This window comes from Erpetoichthys calabaricus, chromosome 1 (assembly GCF_900747795.2).
Source record: "Erpetoichthys calabaricus chromosome 1, fErpCal1.3, whole genome shotgun sequence".
Lineage (NCBI taxonomy): Eukaryota > Metazoa > Chordata > Cladistia > Polypteriformes > Polypteridae > Erpetoichthys > Erpetoichthys calabaricus.
This window is the reverse complement of record NC_041394.2, coordinates 113,472,516-113,497,395: the sequence shown is the minus strand read 5'-3', so window position 1 is coordinate 113,497,395 and position 24,880 is coordinate 113,472,516. Positions and strand designations below refer to the sequence as shown.

Genomic DNA, 24,880 nt, shown 5'->3' with positions numbered 1-24,880 from the left:
TCTGTGACCGTGTTTGTTTTTTTTTTTTTATCTTGCCCAATCTCCACATCATGGTGCATTGTGCTGAGAATGCAGACAGACTTCATCTTTTTGGGCACATACACTGTCAGCATGGCACTGGGAGATCTAAACACCAGCGTGGAGAATTGTTCGTGTACTGAACTGACTTTAGCTGTAGGTGGAAGTTCCCGTCGCACTTTATTCATGGTGCCAAGCAGAGTTGTATTGCGGTGCAGCAGTCTATTAGCCAGCGAAAGTGACGTGAAGAAGTTGTCTGTTGTTACGGTTCTGCCTTTTTGGATTGCGGCAGATTTGGAGACAAAGTACATGTGCAATGCCACTCCTTATTTAGGAAAAGATCCCAGTCGTCCCACGGGAGAAAGACTTTCCGAGTCTGTGGTCATAAAGCTTATGGAGCCATTTCTGGACAAAGGCAGAACCGTAACAACAGACAACTTCTTCACGTCACTTTCGCTGGCTAATAGACTGCTGCACCGCAATACAACTCTGCTTGGCACCATGAATAAAGTGCGACGGGAACTTCCACCTGCAGCTAAAGTCAGTTCAGTACACGAACAATTCTCCACGCTGGTGTTTAGATCTCCCAGTGCCATGCTGACAGTGTATGTGCCCAAAAAGATGAAGTCTGTCTGCATTCTCAGCACAATGCACCATGATGTGGAGATTGGGCAAGATAAAAAAAAAAAAACAAACACGGTCACAGACTACAACCACATGAAGGTATGCTAATGAAAAAAATATTAGTGTGACGAAGTATTCTGGTGCTCTTCTGGTGATAAAATGATTTCTTCAAAATGTCACATATATTTGTCTTTCTTTTTTCCCCAGCGTGGCGTTGACATCATGAACCAGAAGGCGCGTGCTTGTTCAGTGCGCACAGGAACACGCAGGTGGCCGGTTGCTGTGTTGTACAACATCCTTGACCTAGCAGGGATGAACGCACACGTACTGTATAAGGCATGCACGGGGTCCGCTGAGGAAAGAAGAGTGTTCATGGCTCACCTTGCAGAGGAACTTCGTCGTCGCTTCTTACAGGAAAAGGCGATGGAAAAAGAAAAGATGATACAGCGTCAACAAACTTCCGTTCTAAGACCTCAGCTTCCCCCAGGGAAGAAAGTACAGTGTCAGGTGCTCATTCACTGTAATAGGAACCATAGCACAGAGAGGTGTGTACACTGCAACAAGTACACATGTTGTAAATGTAGGAATGGCGGACCTTGGGTGTGTGGGAACTGTTAATATTTGAATGTGATGATTTTATATAGCACGGATCGGAAATCAGCAGTTCTTAACATTGCACCACGCAAGCTGTTGTATCAACCACCAACTGTAACTTGCTTTCTTTATTCTTCGGTTATAGTCTTGAATAAAAGTGCACTTTTATTTATGTGAAACCAGCTGTGTCAGATGGGGTTGTATGGATTGATTCTGAATGTGACTGCGAGAATGAAAAGTGAATTAAAAAAAAAAAAAAAAAAAAAGCTAACCTTTACCAGTATCATAAGTTACACCGCCTGTTACAAACTGAAATCAAATTTATATTGTTATTCTAAAATTGTAAGAATAAGAGCAGTTAATTTCTCGAAGTGGAGCCGTGCGGAATCGAACTCGCCACCCTCTGATTCCCAGTCAGGCGCTGATACCATTACACTACTGCAGCGGTTGTAGTAAGAGTGTCAATGTGGCATGCTAACGCGGCTCTTTTTTTTTTTTTTTTTTTTTTGAATGAAGGCGCACGTGTTCTTTTATTTGTACCTTTTGTGAAAGTGTTTCTTTGATATATGGACTTCAGGCTTCATACGTTATATAGTTTATGCCTACATTTTGTCATTTACTATTAGAATATGAAAAACGTTTCTGTTTTAAAAATGTGTTTGCACAGCCAACTATAGAAATGGAACACACATGAAATGCGTGTATTCCAAATAACGCTAGAATTATTTCCACTGTAAAACTCCACTTCAATCCCAGGTAATCAAATCAAGGCAAGGCTTGAGCTAGGAAAGAAGTTCATTCTAAGTCGGTGGGGGGATGGAATAGCTGGCTGCTAGTAGCTTTATCAGCACATTTAGATGACAAAGGACTCTGGCGGAGAGGTGCAAACGGATTTAAGACGCGATTTAAGGTGGGACGGATTTACGAGTTTTTTCGTAGGCTCTGGTAATTCTAGTGTTAACTACCTAATGTTAACTGTTGTTACACTGCTACTTATTCCTCTAGTTCTCTGACTGTTTGGCATGCTAAGCTTCTTGTGCTCATCTTGAAAATTTATTTGCCTATTGCCTCTTACGTTCCTACTTTCTTGCCAAGCACTCAGAATGTAATGTGTATATGAGGTTTTTTTTTTAAGATAGACTTCTGCTACATATAGAGGATAATAATAATAATGGTATTTGAAACAGCTTTGAAGTTAATTGTAATGTTCTGTTGATTAAATAGTGAATGTCATGCCTTAGTGTGGCATAGGACATAGTGATTAGCACTGCTGCCCCCAGTATCCAACAACCTGCATATGAATTCCACAGCCGGGCATTGTCTTTGTGGAATTTCAATGGTCTGCCCTGTCTGTTTTAATTTTCCGTGCATAGATAAGCATTTTAATTCAATTGGAAATTGGTCCACTGTGAATACAAAGGTGGATATGTTGGTTTCAGTGGGCCCTGAGGCTGTTTGTCTGTGGTATACCATAGCTAGTATAGTATGATGTACAATAAAAAACATGTTTCTTAGGAAGCTTGAGTCTGCAGGTGGAGTGTCATTTTGTTTTTTAAAGCCTCCTCATAAGAGAAAAACATTGGATATATTAGTTCTTCAGTTGTGCTGCTTGTCCATTTTTATGGACAACCATAAAAATATAAAACAGATGAGATATTTCACCATAAAGTGACATTTTCTTTTGAAAAATTACGAGACAACAAAATTGAAATTCGTATTTATATGTCACTATTAGCCAAGCATTAGCAGTAAACATTTCTCAAGTCTCTTGTGGCATTTTTGACATAGCCTTTAAGTTGTACTATAGACATGTAGTTGAAGAGGCACGGTGGCCATGACCCAGGCAGCAGTTGTCATATGTCAAGCAATGGTTGAAGGCACACAGAGGCAACAGGTTATGGAAGAATTGTAAGTTAAGACAAAAAAAGCTATATGCTAGTATTATATAACTTAATCCAGCACTAAATTTCTTGAATTTCTTACATAGTCAGTAAGTTGGTGTTTTGTCTTGGTAGAGTATTATATTACTCTACTTTCCCCTATTGTATTATTAATATGTAGGCTCTGTCAGATCATCTCAAATCTCACAGACTTACCACTGTTTATAAGGTATTATCTTTATATATAATCTTCGTTTGGATCTTGATCTTTGTTTGTCTGCAAATTCCACACATGCGTAGACCACCTTCCAGTTTAGTACGTTGTTGTTACTCACGGATGTCAACAATGTGCCGGAATAACGAAAGGGGTGGTGGACAGTGTTACGCTGGTTAGCTCCTGAGGCCTGGTTAGAGAATGAGATTGCCGAAGATAAAAGGTACGTGCCTATGTAACATATGAATGAAAGAAAGACAGTGAGTAAAATGAATGACAACATAACAGCACGTTCCGGAAATTATTATTGTTACGTTGTAGCCGGCGAGTGCTGCGTGTCTCATAGTTGTACCGCAGCTTGCTCACATGTCAATGAAGTGATCCCTATTTATGCTTTAAAGAGCCTGGATACCTATGTGTCCCCCTTTTATAACCATTGCTCCGTGTATATTGCCTTACTCTTTGGATTGCCACAAAGCAACCTGCGAGACTGGAGAAAGGTTGAGAAGAGATCGTGAGAGGAAACGATAGCATCGTGAAAACGAGACGGACTGTGAACAGAGAGAAGCAGAAATGCTCCTACACCACCACATAATTACTATTCGGATTGTGATTCCGAGTAGGCCGTTCCTATCGAATCAATGTCCAAGGGTTTTCTTTTGTAATTTTGTTTCCCTTATAAAAAATCATAATGCTGTGCGACGAAGGGCCCAGTTCACGACTGGCAGCTGTGTTTAAACAGGGAGCCCTTCACAGACAACTTTAACACGTGCAACGTAGTTGGGCGCACATGGCTAGTAGTATATAACTTCTTCCCACCTTCCATTCTACATCTATAACCTCAGGTAATTAAGTATAGTAAAAGACAAGCAGGAGTTAAATTACAATTTAAACAATGTATTATTGGTAATATTCATAAATAATAACAATATACAAAGTACATTTGAATATTGGCAAACATACAACCTGATTAAATGGTGATGTGTAGTTTCAGGCGGCACACAGACTTGTTAGTTACTTAATGTCTCTAGTTAAGGCATCATTTGTGGTCAGCTCGCCACATGCCTGTTTCAACATGGCTGCTGAGCTGTGCTCTCCATTGTGTTGTCAATTCAGTTCATCAGTTTGGTAAGAGAGAGTGATGCTTCTTCATCAGATGGTAGTAAGAGAGAGAGTGTGAGGTTAAGCAAGTAAATTTATAGATTCTCTGTCCAACCCCTAGAGCCAATAGGACGTCATGGTACTTAAAAGTTTTTGATACACGCCACTTCAAACAGCCATACTTCAGACCAATGGGGGAATAGAACATCTTAACACCTGCCGCCAAGCCATATGTTAAGGTAAAGCTTAGCAGTTAGTCAGCCTGGCTTTCTTGTGGGGGTTGAAAGACTTTAGCAGAGAAACACTCGCCAAACTGATTTAAGGGAGGTTGTAAACATGAATGCTACTCACATAATGTAACACTAATATTACATTGCTTTGCCTAAGTTACAAGTAAAGACATACAAAATATTTGTCAACTTAAATGCAAAATCTCACATCACAACAGTTGGCAAACTAAAAAAGTAATTAGCCAGGATACTAAGTATGCAGCATGTGCATATCTCTTTTGGCTTCAAACTCTCCACTCCATTAAATGAGCATTCTGCGACATACATTTGGACTTGAAATGCACTCAAGTTGTGTTAAAATTCTCATTAGCGAGAAACAAAGTGTTTGCACATTGCCTTTTAGGCAGATATACTTTTAATGTTTAAGAGTTGTACAGTTATATATTTTTTTACTTTATTAGTCTAAGTAAACTGCAAGAAGTTATCCTTCTTGTATTATCACTGAGAAGATCTTTCTGGTAATTTGTCTTTAACGTTATGTAAACAAGAAGCAGGAATGAGGTGCCAAACCTGGCATTTCTTGGCTTTTTGATGACATCCAGCAGTATTTGCAATATACAGGATATTCAATCACTGAAAAGCCCAGGCCTAAGCTCTTTATCTCTACAGAGCATCCAAAAACTATGATCAGGTATTATGTATACAACTAACCTGGCTTATGATCACTTGAGAGCAAAAGGTAAAAAGTAAATGCCAGAATGCAGTTAGAAGGGAATCTCTATAAAAAAGCAAACAATAATTTTAACTATTTTTCAGTAGGTTTAGCAATATGAGAACAGCAAATGAGGTTAAAGTGTATTAAGAACAAAAAATACTTAATTTATAAGAATCTAATGCTTATTCAAAATGTAACAGCAGGGACTATACTTGTAGCTACCCTCTCCAACCCTGAAAAATGGCAAAATATATCAAAAGGATACATTTATTAAATAAATCTGGAAGAACAACAAAGGACAAAAATAAATGAGAACAACAAGCTGTTCAGTCTCTCTCTTGGCCAGCGTCAACAGGATTAAATGCCATGCTCCTGGTGGTGTTAGCCTTTGTCCCAACTGACATTCTAATATGACCGTATGCTCATAGGGGTGTCAGTCATGAGTCAGCTTTAAAACTTTTCCCAGGGTCTTTTACAGCCAAGCCCAGAATTCCTTCTGGAATCAACAGTGATTTTTTAAGATTTTAGGCTCATCTCATCTCATCAAGACAACCTGAGGTTTAGACATCTTAAGCAGTGTTACACTCAAAAGTGATATTTAAGAAGAAAGATTACTGGACTTCAGCCAGTCTTTACATGTAAGGTCACATTCTGTGATGTTGGAACTAGGTGTTGCTCACCATCTGTGAAAAAGTATTTCAACTTCTTGCCCACAATCCTAGGCCTATTTCTCATTTTAGATGAACGGTCTACTAAATCAGCCATGTTCTAGCGAAATGGGACTACAAGCACAGATTTGAAAAGATTTTGGGTGTTCCAGTGGACTTGTCATTTTCAACAGTCACATTATTATACAGAATTAATTAAAACACAAAAAGGATAAAAAAAATTGGTCTGGTATGTTGTGTCACGAAATTAATGTGACTTGATTTAAATTAGCAGTTATTTAAAACATATAAACATCCATCACTGATGTACTGACATAACCTCACAGAAGGTAATTTCCAGAATATTTAATCATTTTCACTGTAAATGTTTCTTTAATTTTAGTGTCATTAGTATCATAATAGATGTTGTATTGTAGGCTGTGCAGAGTACTGCTCAGAGTTATACTTGAGTTTTTTTTTACACATGCAATTCCAAGCCTGAAATGCTAGATCTATTTTTGATCACCATATTATGGGGAATTATAATATCTAGAGAAGAGAGACTGCATAGGGTTGTGCCAGTAAGCTGTTTGCCTTATTTGAGTTACTAACCAAAAGAAAATTCTCTTTGTCGGTGGTTATACCACCATTGTGTGGGGCTGTGTGTAAGGAACTGTTAATGCTGAACAAACTGGTTAAATGCTTTTTAATCTAAAAGGTTATTCATTTTTTTAAAGTGTGGTGCAAATCACTTCACTACCAACAGTATATGGAGTATAAAGAAATAAAACTTTTTAATTTCAGCAAATGGTGTATTTTTTATTTTAACAGTGCAAATTTGTATTTAAACACTTCACTGCAAACTGTAACATACAAATAATGTACAATTAAAAGGTTATAAGCTGTTCATACTTATAAAAAGTAGTCATAACACATATACAGGCATGTGGATGAAGAAGGTGAGGGTGAAAAAAGCAAAAGCAATGGGGTGACTAGTTTTTGGTGTTTCCACAAACTCCTCAAATTTTTATAGTATAGTGACCTCGTTTTTTTAACAATGCTGGCAAAACCCCACTTTAAGGATTTCTGACTTTTTTTTTGTTTGTTTTATCTAAAATAGAAGTGAGTGCAAACTGCAGAAGATACTTTTGGTGCAAAGTAAAATCCATGTTCAGTGTCACTCCTTTTCATTATTCTTACCTTTTTTCCAGTGCAGTTTTATCAATAATACTGTAACTAAGAAGCAGAATCTGTAAAATCATTGCTTGTAAAAACGTTATGCAATACTTACAGATCATGGGGCACATGGTTTATCCAGGCAGCATTAGTGATGACGATTATGGATTGTTTAGTGTTGTAGTATTCATTACATGTTTATTCTAAATACCCCTGCTCATTTTTTAAGTTAACATTTTAATAGCTACTGAATGATTACAGTTTATTAGTTTGGTGTGCTCTAATTCTTTATTCTGTTTTTGCCAAAACAAAGCAGTAATTCCGATTTTGCACATGTCACTGTAGCATCTACCGCACAGGCCTACTGCCACACATCTTCTTACGATTGAGAGTCAAGCATCAGGTTTTTTAATTTGTTGCAGCTGACCACCATTGCTGGGAGATGATGAAGGTTGTAACTCATCATCTGATATAAGATTATAGGCCAGGTGAATGGCTGCATTTAGGAGGTTTAAAAATTGTTAGTAAATGTATGAAATTCACACATGTTCAGCTAACTAGTCAATCAGTGCATAGAAAGTTACCTTTCTTCTCTAAAAAGTAAAGTCTGATACTGTTAACATAACTGATGCATTCTAACATTACCTTCTTAAAGAACAGTGTCTTTTCTTACCAGCTTGATGTAATTCCATCAGCATTTGCTTCCTTTATTTTTAGTAGCCTGTTCTGAAAAATCCCCTGTAGCTGATCAAAGCATTATTCCTTCCTGCTTTTAAAATTTCATTGTTCGTTGTAGCAATCCTTTACAGTTTAATCTAATCTATGAAAATATCTGCCTGCACCAAACATCCTGACAAAGTCAAAGCAGCCAGCCTTACCCTACATCAACAGGCAGTTAAATGCCACTAATCTCTTGTTGTGGAAAGACCTGCAATAAAGCAGTTAAAGCATCTTAAAATAAATTTAGACCCAGAATGGAGCAAGATATTGTTTTTTTTTTGTTTTTTTTTCTTTCCCCTAAGAAAAATGGGCAAACACTGTACTTGCATGACAGTGAATAATAATGTGATTGTTTTACTGTCCTTTGCTTTGTTTTACACAAACTTGAACTTTCGGAAAGCAAGTTAAAATAATAGATGAATATAAAGATTTTGTATTCCATAATGAATGACATATTGGACTGTCTATTAAAGTCCATGACTTCTGTATTAACAGAAATTGCAAAATTATTAAAACATTACACAAAGAAAAGAAAAATACTTGTACTACTTGCTTACCAGGGGTTTTGGTTTATACTGCAACAGAAGGCCTCCAAGTCATTTACAAATAGTAAAAAGATAATCAGCATTTATAATCTATTTTTGAAATGTGTACATGTTCTGTGGTTTTCGTAATTTATGAGAAATTACCAAAGCAAGAAGGTCTCCTGAAATTATTAAACATTCTATATTTAAAAGGGTACTAATAAATTTTTCTCATTTCAAGACAGTTTTTACCCAACATCAGTGAAAACCAAAGAACCGGATTAACTACAGTAATCTTGTCTGCCTCAAAATGAATGTGCATAATGTAAAGAGGATCAGCATTGTTTGTATTTGCTCTTATTAAAGACTTTAACAACATCCTTTTTACACAGTCATTTTTTACTTTTCTTTTTAAGTAATGTTTTATTCTGCCTGGATTTTATCTTTTATTTTGGCAAATACTGCTTTCTTCATGTGGCTGACATATGTTTAAAAACCTGTCTCACAGGAGATGTTTTGTATGAACTTCTTCAGCACATCCTGAAGCAAAGAAAAGCCCACTCAATGCGTCCACCATCCTATTTTTTCCCCGGAAACTCCTTGTCAGCACAGACAGAATCCAGGCTTCACCAGCAAAAATATGGCGGTAAGACCTGTCTGCTTTATCAAATACTACAAAAAAGGATTAGTATACTTTGTTACGTATGCTATGTTTTTCTAATAAACATGCTAAGCTTGTGTCATATTTTAACAAAAACACAGAATTGTTATATTGTAGTTAACAGTGGCAAAATATGTGATAACTCCTATCTTGAAATTTTTGCAGCCAATTTGATTTTTTTTCCAGATTTGTTTTATTTTTTTAAACCTACTAGAAATAAAACACTGACGCCATCTGAAATATCTTTCTGATTGTAAAAGCCTTGAATGGCTCAGCACTTTCCATCTACTGCTAACTTTTTAGTTTTGTTATTTGTTGCCCTTTCCTTATTTATATTAATAATCTAAGGGTAGAGTACTTTTAATGAGATACATTATCCTTTCTTATCAGTCCTCATGCATTTATATATCTGTGGCAGTGTGGTTTAGCTCTATGCTTCAGGTTGCATACTGGGACCCTCTTGAACCCGCCACCATCTGTATTGTAACCAAGGGATGAGCCCAGCAAATGAGGACAGACATGCAAAGTAAGGGGTAGGTGCATAAGTACATCAGTGCTTTTATTAAAACATTCAGAAACAAATAGTGTCCAAAACAATGTGCAGTGCTCAAAACTCTTCAGTAACTAATCCTTTAAAATTGTGACTGTCCATGAGTTACAAATCAAGACTTAAAATAAGAATAAAAACCACCAACAAGGTCATCAGGGGCAATGTTCCTTTCACACTTGGATGAGCCCAGCATATCTCCCTCTACGTCTCTCCAACTCCCCCATTACTTGCTGTGCCGGAAGAGATTATACCTCTATCCCTCACTAACCAGCACCCCCACCCCAAACCTAATGAGCAACATTAGCCAGACCGCTTGGACTCAGTTGTCCTCTCTTCATCCTTCTCGCTCTCCAGGTGTATATCAGATCCCTGTAGCTGACTCAGCCTCAATTGTACCCACTCCTCCATACTATAAGTGGAAACAATCCACCCTAGAGCACCGATCCTTCTCTCTATTGCAGGGCCTATGACCATGCTGCCTCTCACACACTGACTGGCTCATCCTGCCTCTCCTCCTGATGCTGTTCTCATGGCTCTGTTCTCTTTTCGTTCTCTTTCTGATTTTTGCTCTCCCATTCTTCCCCTTTTGTCCTGTGTAGGCTCCTTTATCCTCTGTTCCCCAATTGGGTACGGGTGCGAGGAGCCGCACCATCTGCGGCCTCATTGATGTGCTTGACTGATCCACCCACCTACACACATGTATGCGACGTGGTCAGCCAGTTCCCCAATTAACCAGAGTGAAACACACACCCCACCCAACTGGATCCTGTACCTACTCTGGGCACAATTATTTATTTAAAATTGGCCACTGATTTCCTATCTATATCACAATTCCCAATTTGTGTATTTCAATGAGCAGGATTAAAACTTAATTTCTTTAATTACTAGTGAAGAAAATTGTCATAGCAAGCATTATTGCTGTATTTGTTCTGATGAATATTGTTTAGATGGAGCACTTCAAAACATTCTCTGGCTATTAAGGGCTCAGAAGTACATTTTATACGAATTGCTTATGCATATACTATCTTGATTTGTAACTTAAACACCAAAATCTCCCATTTTATAATTTGTATGTCACACATCTGTCTAAGACTGCATTCCATCTAAACGGACTTTCTTTACTCTACCTAATCGCACATTGTCTGCAAATATAAGTCATGCATTTTAATATTTTTTATCTTAATCAGTTATATGGATTGGAAATTTTCTTTGGCCTCTGAATTGATCCTTAAGGGACTCTACTCCTAAACTCAGTGTCTGATCTGGCAGATGGATTGTTACACAGAATTAATCTTTTTTTAGTTTTAATACCATGCTCCTGTCTGCTTAAGCACCAAAACATCTTCAGCTGTAAATTCAGTAAAGCCTTTGCCATGTCTTTTTAAGTCACTTGTCACCTTGGTGTTTTCTGCGATGATCAGTTTCATTTTTTGACAACAGTGCAGGATTAGTATCAACTCAAACCTGAGGTTCCTGGCTTAGGGCTTTTATACAGTAAAGTCTTTCCAAGGTGAGCAATGCACTTTTTCAGAGTCCTACACCAGCAGCAAGTTCACAGTAGTCTTTACAGTATGTAGTATCCCATTAAATATGAATATAGACCACTATCTACATCCTCTGTGGCTGTGGCTTTGTCATATAAAACTTAATACAGCAGGGTGAAGCTTAAAAACAATGTTTCAGTTTTGTACAGCAATTGACCAAGCCACAAACCTTATTTAAAGACTTGAATAATCTTATTCCTTGAATACATTCTGCCACGTGCAAAGCTACAATTATGTTCAATGTTATAAAAATAAGGTGCATGGGAACGTCCAGTAGGTCTCTAGTGGTAACAGCTCCTGCCCATGAATAGACGCGTGGTCCTGAATAGAAACAGAGCTGGCAAAGTCATTGTCCCACTGTGATCTCCAACCGAAGAGATAATTAGGGTAATAAATTGTTAAGTAATCAGGCCTTTATAGGCCAGCACTGCACAATACAAATCTGAAAAATATTTTTGCATGTCAAATTGTGATTACATAGCTTCTATTGACTCATTTTTTTGCTTTTGAAAGAAATTCCTGAAAGCTGCTGGGGTATATAAAAATGTGGAATGATTTGCAAAGCCACTTTTTGGGTTTTGTGGCTTTGCCAAACCACGTTCATAACCATAATGTCTAGTTATAAAAAGTCTTGGTTAGATCATAAAATTCTTGTTTTAAAATTGTTTAAAATGTAGGACAAGATCCAACTTGTGAGTTTTGTCATCAGGTACCTGTATCCAGACCATATATTTTGGGAATGTCCTGCATTTAAATAATTCTAAGAAAATGTTTTTGCATATCTCACAGATAGCCTTTAATTTTAAATCACTCCTTATTCATTAATGGTGGTATTTGGACAACTATTAGATAGGTTTAAAAGCATGTTATGAGAAGCCAGGTTGTAATATCTGATACCACACTAGTAACACTTAGACTTATTTTGCTCAAATGGAAGAGTCCCAATCCACCATCTACATCTAAGTGGGATTGTGATGTATTATCTCAAATTGGAAAAAATCCAATTCTGTTCAAGAGGGTTTTCTTAAAAATGTTTTCAAAGTTTGTCAAGAATTATATATATTTCTAAAATAAGCATACCGAACCAGTGTTTAACTTGCTGTTTAACCATATACATTGTCACAATACGACACAGGAAACATCAAAGGTTTGTGGCAGCTACCCATATAATATCCCTGGCTGCAAAATGGGTATTTTTTTCTATGAGTTGTGCATGGTACAATGTCCAAAACAGAACTGACTTAGGTTGAGTAAAATGGCGGTTTTAAAGGTCATGACAGGAAATTACGTCGTCTGGACTAGAACTGGAAGTGACATCATCCAGAGCACCAGAACTGGAAGTGACATCTTTGGGGCCAGAAGTGACTTCATCAATGGCGCCGGCACCTAGTGGGATTTCCTGAGGATAGTCTGCAGAGGACAGAGAGAGAAAGTTAGTGCAGCTTGCCACCCCCTGGTCTGGCATGGTATTACTATAATTTAAGCCCTCTAGCTGCCTCCCATGTGCACCTGTGTGACAACAGTACAAGGAACTGTTTTAAATGAGCGATTCATTCATATTGCACTCATCTCTTTTTGGGTGGGAGCTGAATAATCTGTTCTTTTCTTTGGATTAGTTTTGAAACATACTGTTTTATTTGCTGTTTTAATTGAGTTTTGTTCTGAAATTAAAGAAAAACATCTTGCTCAATAATTAACAGTTTCTGGAGTGCATATTCTGCATATTCTAAGAGCAAGGCATACAGTTACAAAGAACTTTCTAACGACAATGAGTGATCTAGCGGTTTGGCAAATTTTAACTAAAGTCACTGTTCATGGCTCTATGACTATTCCATAAGCAAAAATTGACAAAATGAAACCATAGTGGAATAACATTGTGAAGACTACAGTTCACTAATAAGGACGCTTCCTGGAACATTATAGTATGGATTGATAAGATAGAACTTTATGCACAAAGTGAGCTCTGGTTTATGTAAACAGATATATTAAATAGTATTCTACAGTATGGCTAAATAGAGTTGAAATGGCCTAATCAAAGTTCTGACCTTAGCCCCTTTCAGAGGTTATAGCAGACATGATCAAAAAATAACAAACATCACTGGGTTGAAGCAGTTCTACAAGGAGAAGAAGGTCAAAATTCCTCCACAGCATCATGTGACACTAATCGATAACTACAGGAAATGTCTTGCTTCAGTGATTATGTCTATTTGGGTAATTATTTTCTTTCACAGGGGATACTGGGTATTGCATAGATTTCCTTAATAGCACACATTTTGTGATATTTGTTTGTGTGCTTACTCAGGGTCCCCTTTATCTATTATTGTGTTTTGGCTGATGGTGTGATAACATCTTGCAGTATTCTATAAGCTGAAATTCAAATAAACAGCACAAAGGCAAATACATCATTTCTTATCAGTTTCACAAATAGAATTCCCTTTCTCTGCCAAATGAGTTGCACTGACTGCAGGGCCTAATTATTTTCTTATCTTTTTTATAAAAAATGTACTCTTTTTTTCTTCTGAAGCATTCATGTTTTATGTTAGACTGATCCATTCTATTTACCTTTTTATTTTCTGCAGAGACCATAAGGCTCAGTTCCAGGGTTTCAGAAAATATCCACCATACTCCACCCACTATTGAGCTTCGACACCGGCCCCGAACACCTACAGTTAACAATCGGGCCTCTTCACCTGACACAGATCATCATGTACAGAGATCCCCTGTGCAAAGCGCTCCATGTAGGTTATCTCCAGAAGTGGGACCCCCTGGCCATCCCCATCCTGAAACAAACCAGAACTGTACCTCAGATGAACTATTTCACCTATCTGTGTCTCCAGTGGAGAACAACAATAACCAGTGTGGTACTCCCTCTGATGGCCAGGGCTGTGGAAGTCCCTACCCAGACAACCCTCGAGTGATTCAACTGATGCCCAGTCCCATCATGCACCCAATGATTATCAACTCTCGACATCCTTTAGAATTCAAGCCCAGAATTTCAGAAAATGGGCACGTGAGAGATGGCAAGCCAATGAACCTGTCTCACCGTGAAGAACTTCTGTATATGAATCATACAATGGTGCCTGTTTCTCCACCGGAAGAGCATTGTCTTCCAATTGGAAGGATTGCAGGTAAAGATCATGTGAAGCCAATCAATTTGACTAACATTAAAATAACATTTGGCTTTTCATTTTATATGACACAACTCCTAACGTTTCTCTGATGTGGACTTTCTAGTTTTGTCTGGAGTCTGGAGTGGATAACTGTTTTTATTGATATTTTCATATTTTTTAATTAGATTGTTTTGTATAATGGAAACTCTGGGAATGTTGTACTGTGATGTATGAGTTCATTTACCACCATCAAGTTTAAAAAAAAAAAAGCATAAAATTTTAGGTTTGGCCTAAGTTAATAAAAATATGATCTAGATATCTAAGAAAGTTAATTTATTAGTAGATTTTTCATTATTCATTTTTTCATTAACACTAGAATTACCAAAGCTTACAAAAAAACTAGTAATTCTGGCCCACCTTAAATCCACTCACAACTCTCCGTCAGCGTCTTTTGTCTTATAAATGTGTCGATAAGCCCAAGCAGCAAGTAGCCTACTATCCAATCCTCCCACTGCCGTAGAAAGTGCAAAAACCTCTCCCAGCTCAAGCCTTGTTTATCAGGGAGTCGGGTACCTAGAGCTGTATAGGGTAAATAATATATCGTTATTTGGAACACATGCATTTCACGTGTGTTCTGTGTCTACAAAGATCTATGTAAGTGTAGGATGACAGAAATGCAAGAAATGTTGAACACATACCTAAAAGACAAACTTTTTCCATGTTTTAGTACTAACAATAAGATTTTGACATGAAGTGTATAATGTGTGAAGACTGAAGTCCAAATATCAAATAAGCACTTTCACAAAAGGTACAAATATAACAGAACAAGTGCACTTTTATTCAAGACTATAGAAAAAGAAATCGGGTTAGTGTGGCTTGTTGTCCGGACTTCTTTGGTAGTTCAGCGGTAAGAACTGCTGACTCCTATTCAAAAGGTCACCGGTTCGAGCCTCCCTGTGCCTCAAAATAAACATTTTGAGTAGTGAGCTGCTCTTATTGTTACTATTATACAATAAAAACATACATTTGATTTGAGTCTGTAACAGCCGGTGTAAATGTATGGTGCTTGTAAAGGTTAGCATTTTTTTTTATTCACTTTTATTCTCTCAGTTGCGTTCACGCTCATCCCAATCTGATACTGTTAGTTTTCAAATAAAGATGTGCTATAACAGAGGTGAACTCGGATGAGGACGAGGGTTCTACATTGGAGAAAGAGAACAAAAGCACCCCTCACAAGAAACGTCCACTCATATATAAGAACAACGCAGCTGCACCAGGCGTAAAGGCGAAGGATGGCACCGTTTAGATGCACCATCAGGTCGAGCATCATCCTGCCAGTCAGTCTGCCCCACACCTGTTCTCCAACGAAGCAGCACGGTTTACAGAGCTTGCCAACATATCGTGCAAAGTCCTGTTTGTGATTATGTTTTGTGATGGTCTTTACATAAGAAATATTTATGTTACTTATGTAAAGGCCAGATCGAATGTTATTTACCTTGATTTATTTACTTATCTCCCTACAGCGTAAAGTCACAAGTAGACTTCAGAGCTTCCTGTGTTTGATAGACACGGGCACGCTGACACAGTACATGTGTATTGAAGTGAGTTCAGCTGGAGGTGGAAGCTCCACGCAACTGTCTTTATGGTTCTGACTTTGTCCAAAAACGGTTTCATAAGCTTTATGACCTTAGTCTTGGAAAGTCTATCTCCTGTGGCGCAACTGGGATCTTTTCCTGAATAAGACCAAACACAGTTGCGTAAGCTTTGGTAATTCTAGTGTTAAGAATGAGCATTTATTTTTCAACATTTTTTTCAGGACAAAAGTCTCAAAGTATATACACTGTATTCATATGTAAATAACCTTTTTAAAAGTTAATATGATTACTTAACATTTTAATCATTTTGAACATTTACTTCTACAGATGATTTATTTTAAACAGCAGACATAAAGATGAATTAGTAAACTGCATGCATTTATCCATCCATCCATTTGCCAACCCGCAGAATCCGAACACAGGGTCACGGGGGTCTGCTGGAGTCAATCCCAGCCAACACAGGGCACAAGGCAGGAATCAATCCCAGGCAGGGTGCCAACCCACCGCAGGACACACACAAACACACCCACACACCAAGCACACACTAGGGCCAATTTAGAATCGCCAATCCACCTAACCTGCATGTCTTTGGACTGTGGGAGGAAACCGGAGCGCCCGGAGAAAACCCACGCAGACATGGGGAGAACATGCAAACTCCACGCAGGGAGGACCCGGGAAGAGAACCCAGGTCCCCAGGTCTCCCAACTGTGAGGCAGCAGCGCTACCCACTGCGCCACCGTGCCGCCCGCATGCATTTATTTATAGTTATATTTTCTTCATTTTAGTGTGGAATTAAATTATCAACTAAAACCAAAAGAAAAGGATTAATCATACAAAAGGGAAAAGAAAACATAAACCTCATATATCAAGAACATTCCCTAAACAATTAAAAAAGTAATAATAGACAAATAAAAGCCTAAAATCTTTATTAGAATTTACAGTTAAAATTAAGACGACTCCAAACATTGAAAACCCCAAATCAAAAGTAATTCCAAATGCAAACTTAAATAACATCACTTAAACTTTTACTGTAATAATGCAGGAAAAAGAGACAAACTCAGTGAATGGAGAGCTAAGAAAGTCCTTAAATAGTTCAGACTCAGGTGATCAGGGGGTTTTGAACATGCAGAATCCAATTCTGTGCTCAGTTCTTATGTATAATGTTGCTTGGACTATGTTATTATTTTTTGTGATAGTTTTTATAACATTATTGTGCTGCCATTTCATTTATTGTTTTTGACTGCAGGTACTGCCATTTTGCATGTTTTTCAAAGGCTGTAGCAATATTGTTTTCGGTTCCCAGGTCTGTTGCCATAAAATGACATGACACCATTGCTGCATGTGCTATGACTATAAAATATGGTAGAGTGTATTCTTTCTTAATTTAGTGAACAGCAGTGAACCAGGCAACACACAATCATTAAATAACAAGAGAAAGGTTATTACTAAAAAAAAAATGGAGGATAAATACTGAAAATGTAATTCTTAAACAAAGTGGTTAACAGAAGATACATAGTAACTTACAAAGAAAAGAAAGAGAAGACCTGATATCTAGCACCTACTATTAAACAGATTTCTTATAGCTGCATTACAGAGGTGTGAAACTTGGTTTTAATTCTGGTTTCAAAATTAACTGCCATTGTCTGGCTTTTAATTAAACACAATGCTTAATTAGCTCTGCCATTTGTTTATCTTTTATGTCACCAGATTTTAGTTGTGAGAAGCAGATCATGGAATGTTGCATAGTTTACTGTCAAATAATGCAAAGAGTATGTGACACGTGTTTCGCCCTCATTTGGGCTCATCAGACGTACACACTCTACTGCTGCCCTCTTGGGGATCAAACCTCGGACGTCAGCGTCAGAGACGAAGCCCCTTTACGCTGCGCCACGGTGTGTGGTTCGTTTATTTGACAACAGCTTGTAGGTCTGAAGTAATTACATTCGCAACTGAAGAGGGCACTGTGGTGGATATTTGCCGAATGGCAGACCAACCACAAGCGTTACCTGGTAGGTAACCACCCACACAATTCAGGTCAGCTCTCAGACTACGAATGCAACGAATATATTATATATATATATATATATATATATATATATATATATATATATATATATATATATATATATATATATATATATATATATATATCCAGATATATATATATATATATCCAGATATATATATATATATCCAGATATATATATATATATCCAGATATATATATATATATCCAGATATATATATATATATATATATATATCCAGATATATATATATATATCCAGATATATATATATATATCCAGATATATATATATATATATATATATATATACAGATATATATATATATATATATATATATATATATATATATATATACACAGATATATATATATATATATATATATATATATATATATATATATATACAGATATATATATATATATATATATATATATATATATATATATATATATATATATATATATATATATATATATATATATATATATATACATACAGATAAGTATGTATATATAAATCTATCAGTGAAACACTCTAGTAAAGATATGTTAATCTGTGAATGTACAAGAGTCTTAAATTGATTGCTACCACTTTATAGTAAACAGCTAAAGAATCCTCAAGATATAAAAGCAAAAATTAGTAAATCTTTTAAAGCAGCTACTTTTCATTTGTCTTGACAGATTGCAGATTGTTATGGGATTATGTTTACCAGCTGCTCTCTGACAGTCGGTACGAGAATTACATCCGATGGGAAGACAAAGAAAGCAAGGTTTTCAGAATAGTAGATCCAAATGGACTTGCTCGGCTGTGGGGAAACCACAAGGTAACCATAACCTGTTTATCTTATAGTGTATTTGTATTTAGTTTTAGAATGCATCATTCACTTTACATGTGCTTTTAGGCTTGCTGTGTTATATGGAAATCATTGCAAGTTCACTTTCTTTCTAAAAAGGGCTAATTTTATCCATAGTGATTGTTATTTTGTCATGTTTCCAGTCAGACTGTTTGCTTCTGTCATACCCTTCCTTCAGCAGCGCTGTACCCGTCATATGTACTTTGGTATAAAAAAAAAAAAAGTTCCTGTTACAGAAAGCTCTAATTGTTTTTTTTAAATAACCAAATCTAGTAATAAAAATGCAGTTTGCTTTATGAAATTCAGCTTTGAAAAAGAAACTTAGACATATGTAAAAGCTAGATCTGATCACACCATTTAAAGGTACTGATGTTGCTTTTGATCTTTCCAATAAGCTATAGCTAAGCTATATAACTTTAATAGGAAATCAGGTAACACTCCAAATTTCATTTTTTTTTCATTACGCACTGTGAAGAAAAGTGCCTACTGTATATCTCAAGGGTAAAGTTTTTAAAAAAAACAAACAACTTATCTTAAGTTCAACCAAAATCAAAAATGGTATTGCACAACCGTTTTGAGTATTGAAGATTTGTCTGTTCCCTCATTCATTGCTCAAGAGTCCTATCTTCAACTCAAAAGCTCAGTCCTGTTTGAACATGCTTCACGTTCATGCACTGCTCTGATTTTCTGGAAGAATTTATTTGACAATATTTTGGCAAAAAAATGCTTGTGTTTTGGGTGTTGTTTAGACATAATGCTGGATAAGTGACATATGGATCACAAGCGACCTGAGATTTTTTCCCATGCACATTCTGATGTTGGTTGCTGCTGTTCAGTATTGACACCCCAGCTCACTGAAGCCTCCTGTTATATACATTTTGTGATCACCATTCTTCACTAAAACATGACATTAAATTTTTTTATTGGCCATCTTTACAAACAGCAAAGGTTAAGTAATGGATAAAGTATTGTAATTTTTGGGTGGAGTATTAATTTAAGGCTGATGCTTTGTCATCATTTGACAGATGTGTACCCCCCAGTATGTGCTTAAATCAGTTATCATTTAACTCCCCCCATTTTCTAAACTTTGCATGTTCCAGATGGAAAAATATGTTTTGGTATATTTTTTAGTTTGCATAAATTTCGGTTAAATATTATCTCTTTGAATAACACTTACTGTCTTTCTAACTACAGAATAGAACAAATATGACATATGAAAAGATGTCAAGAGCATTGCGGCATTACTACAAGTTGAACATCATCCGCAAGGAGCCAGGACAAAGACTTTTATTCAGGTATTATTTCCTTCAGGTAACATTTTAAATTCCCGGTAAATGATCAAGTAACTGGTCTATTAAAAATTACTGTAATATTTTTGCAATTTGTTTTTAGAACTTTCAAAGCAGAATCTGTTTTGTGTTGTGTTGAATCTTATTGTAAGGCAAAGTTAGGTCAGGTCAGTGTTTAGTACATTAGGCATGACACCACATGTTTCAATGGTTTTAATTTGTCACCCTCAAAAGACACTGTAAGGAAGAGATCAAAGGTGGATGCCACTTTGTCACCAGTAATTACTCACTAAGAGCTATGCCTGAATACATTTTTTGACAGATTTTATTTCCCTGTTCACGTCACATAGCCTAAATTTGTAAACTCCTTTGGACAAATTAAGTACTTTCTGTGTATATACGTAGTACTTACTGATGAAAATGTCAAGTGACTAAAATACTCCACTGAGCTTGAAAAACTGCTTCTTACTGATTTAGGTAAATTTTCAAAGCCACTTATGTTTCTCTTCTTTTAGTGTGGAAGGCATCCCCACTTGTATAATCTGGTTCCGGAACGCATATTATTCTTACAAGTCTGTACATAGGTTCATAGATTCATTATTGTCATGTGTACAGAGTACAGTGAAATTCTTACTCGAGTGTGCTTATCAACATGCAACAGTTCACCTATATAGGTCACAATTTATAGCTCCTGATATTTTGTTACAAGCCCTGCCAGTCATAGTGATATGTCTGCTTTGAAGTTTCATGTGAGAGAGTCACTACTCACACTTGTAAAGAGCAGTTTTCCTAGTGTTCATGGTAGTAAGGCCAGGATGGAAAAATGACCAGTCTAAAGGCTTAACGTAAAAGGAGAGTAACAGTCAGGGAGCAAAAAGAGATGATTTTGGGAAAAGCCAAATGAGAAGCTTAGTTCAAGCAACAGTTAATAACCAAAGTAAATGTGAGAAAATCAGTACACCACAAACTCCAGTTAAGAAAGCTAATGAACAAGAACAACTTTCTCAGATGCTCTGTAGCATCACCCACTCCAACTACTGTACTTCCAGTTCCATGTCAACCTTAGAATGTGCATCCCAAAAAACCTGAACCAAACAGTAAAATGAAAAGAACATAGAAACCCAGATTTTCTGAGGTATGGATTTCCTAGACTTAATTCCTTGTTTTCTGTGTGCATTTATCATCCTTGTTTTTTTACTTTGTGATCTGATTTCTTCTCATCAACAACAAGCAATTTGTTGGGTTGAATTGAAGGTCCTAACTTTTATGTGCCCAGTTCATATTAGACCAGCAATAGACTGGTATTGCTCTCACTATTTGGTGTGCATCGTGAATTCATTTTTTCAAAAACAATTGTTGAAATAGTTGGATTTAATTGTTTCCATTTCAAAGTTGGGAAGTGAATGTTTTACCTAACAAAATAATTTGCAGTGTTATTGGAGAATAGTTTTTTTTTTCCTGGATATTTCTCAAGAATTTCATTATTATGCTCTCACATTTGCTCCACAGATTTATGAAAACCCCAGATGAAATTATGAGTGGCAGGACTGACCGCCTTGAACACCTGGAGTCTGACCTGGACGACCAGATGTATGTGGAAGAAGAGTGTTGATGTTTGTGACGTCTGAAGTGAACCGTGGAAATAATTTAATGTATGGGGAGCTTTGTATTTTTGTAAAAGCACAAATTGGTGCTTCACTTTACACTTGATGCAAAACTTTATAGCACCTTATATGTGAGCTTCAAATTGAGAATTAAGACGTAAATCTACTGATTGTTTTATGTCAAACAATGCATCTGAAGAGGGTTCTTAAAGTCATAAATTAATAGGAGCAGTTGGGGGACATTTACAATGATTCAAATATCTGATTGTTTAGAAGGGGATGCAGTTGTCAAGTTGTCTCTGGCATGCTACTGATGAAGGTCACATGGAGAACACCTTTCCATCCGCCCTGCACTTTTGTGTCATGCAGTACCACATTTCAAATGCATCTTTTTTAATGTAGAGTTGGGACAGGCAGGAATGTTTTCTCCTGCAAAGTGGCATACTCCAATATTTGAAAACAAGATTTGAAGAGGCTGTGGTGGGCTGGCACCCTGCCCGGGGTTTGTTTCCTGCCTTGCGCCCTGTGTTGACTGGGATTGGCTCCAGCAGACCCCCGTGACCCTGTAGTTAGGATATCGCGGGTGGGATAATGGATGGATGGATGGATTTTAAGAGGTTTGGGTGACACTGTCAGTTGACAACCTGCAGTGTTTTTCTGAAAATTTTTTACATGAACAGCTTTTTACGATTAATGGTAACCTGACAGTTTTCAAATCTTCTATCTAATAATTTTTTGGTTTAAGAAAAGTGATGAATTGCGAATGCTCATTCATAAATAGCATTTGTGTTTGTTCCAAATCTGCATGACTGATTTAAAGAAAATATGGTGTAATGAATGAAATGAAGTGGTAAGAAGAGAGCAGATGCATTACAAAAAACATTGCAGATTTTGAGAACTTGTAGCTTTAAAAATGGCCCAGGCTTGATTATGCCTTCTAAAGCTATAGGCCATTTCAGCTCAGCTGCCAACCAAATCACAGCGGTGTGGCACTTGTAACCAGTCGGTTGACCTGAACAGCAGAGGCTCAAGTTCTCTCTCTTGGCCACGTGACCATGAAATGTTTTGACCAACTTGTGCCTTGATTTGTCTGTAAAGTTATTCGTTTTTTGTCTTTTTTTTTTTTTTTTAATTTTCTTAATAAAACAAATCTGAGCTCAATATCTGTTAAGAAGAGTTGCAAGAGAAGCCTTTTATTATTAACATGAGATTTTAAAGTCTGTTTTTTAGGTTTTAAATGCATTGTCTCACAGTTAGATATAGGTCGCAGAATAATATGGAAGAAGTTTGAATTCTTTTCAGCTCCCCCCTGGTAGGAACACTGCCAACTTACTGCATGAACAGGCTTTGAAAATGATTCATATGTTGTTTAATCAGATGTGTAAAAAAGGCTAAGATAGTTTAATTCTCCTATAAATTGTAAATATGAAGCTACCCGACTAGAACTTTAGGCTCCAGCTTCCCCACCACTCTGCTTAGGGCAAAGCAGGTTTAGAAAATGGATGGCTGGATGAGTGGAATTGAAAATTGTCACCAGCAAAATAAGACAAAGAGTGGGTTACACATCTCTGTTGAAAGCAATATAAATACATACGCTCAGTAGGCCAATGCCCAGAAAATATAGGTGGATCTACATGAGGTGGTTTGATTTTGGGAAAGCGAGCCTAATTTTATTAATGTTATTAAAAACATGAAAAGCAAAAATGTATGTTTTAGAGCCTTTTCTAACAGTCTCATTTGTTTTGCACAATTTCATAGAAATAGCCATTAATCATAATGAACCTAAAGAGCTTTAAAGCCTTATTTTTGTATTTCTAAAGCAATTTCTCTTTCTACGAGACCATACTATGTTTAAAATAGTAATTAACTACATTTATTAATTCATCCAGAGACCGATGCTGCTGTCAACCACTTGTTGTTTAAATTCTTAGACATGCCGGACCCATTCAACCACACAAGATGGTGCCATCTGTAGTTTCTTCTCTGCTTCAGCACTCATCTGTCTTTTTCTTTGTGTATTTTGGAGTTAACCATTGATGCAGTTCATTCTGTGCACTGCTGTTATAAGCAGGGCTGTGGAATCAGTAGATAAATTCTTTGACTCCAACTCCTTAGTTTCCGGTACTTCTGACTCCGACTTCCCGACTCTGACTCCTCTGTATTTAATATGCTAATATATTTTCCATGTTGATTGAAGGAAGGCAACATACACGTCATTTAACCACAGAACTACTGGCTAGGAAGCTGACTCTCTACCATATTGGCCAGTTAAACAAAAGACAACAAAATGAAAACAATAAGGTTTTATTTATTGTTTTAATCAAGTGGCTATAAAGTTGTAGCATGCTTAAAAATCAGGAACAGGAACTTTACCAGTTCATAAAATATAGACCACATTCTTTGGTAGTTTTAAAACAAAAAGAAAGCTTAACTACTAATTTACTGGGTGTTAAATGTTCATATTGCAACCTCTTGGTGACAGTAAAGGGGTAAGAAAGTAGACTCTCTAGTTCTTTTACTTGTGCCCACTGGCTTTCAGTTAATAAAACATTTTCATTGTCCAGTTTTTCAAGAAAGTCTTTTAGTTCAAGCAAACGCTTTACCATCAAATAAGTGCTTCCCCAGCATGTTGTTTGATCCAAAATGGCTCCTTTTCCTGCACGTCTTTTCAAAATGGCATCTGTTTTAGGGGCTCTGGCTGCAACAGTTACTTGCCTCAATTTGCCAATTAGAGTAGCTACAAGACAATCTTTCAATCCATTTCTTATTGCAAGTTGCTGAGTATGAACAGCGCAATGCATATGTTGAATAGTAGTAAGCTTAGATGCTTCTTCAGCAATGTTATCCAAAATTTCACTATTCTCTTTGGTTTCACTTTCTCCAAAATGTGCAGAACTGTCTTCCTCTAATATCTGTTTTGTCACTTTCTTCATCTACTTTATTCATTTTTTCAATTGTGCTTAACATATTAGGAGCATTATCTGTCACAATACATAGAATATGTTCCTTTTTAATGTCAAAATTTTCTAGAACAGGTGGTGTGCAAATTATGCTAAAGTTCAGCCCTGGGTGGGAGCATATGTGGAGAGTACAGACAGGACTCCTGAACACACACCTACACCTACATCATTACACTTGTTTACACTCAAATGAACTTGTTAAGCACATTATATCTGAAATAAAATGAAAACACTTTTTGTAA

General features: G+C 36.7%; 1 protein-coding gene across 3 annotated transcripts in view; it reads left to right on the top strand.

The window, feature by feature from the left end:
* The window catches only part of etv6 (ETS variant transcription factor 6), a 126,319-nt gene extending 104,270 nt beyond the window's left edge, over positions 1-22,049 (top strand). For all 3 annotated transcript variants that reach the window (XM_028805291.2, XM_028805283.2, XM_051929550.1), the window contains exons 4-8: positions 8,952-9,089; positions 13,778-14,326; positions 18,613-18,755; positions 19,980-20,080; positions 21,584-22,049. In XM_028805291.2, the coding sequence (XP_028661124.1) occupies positions 8,952-9,089; positions 13,778-14,326; positions 18,613-18,755; positions 19,980-20,080; positions 21,584-21,686 (1,034 nt within the window). In that variant the 3' untranslated portion in view covers positions 21,687-22,049. The remainder of the gene's footprint in view (positions 1-8,951; positions 9,090-13,777; positions 14,327-18,612; positions 18,756-19,979; positions 20,081-21,583) is intronic.
* The last annotated feature ends 2,831 nt before the right edge of the window (positions 22,050-24,880 follow it).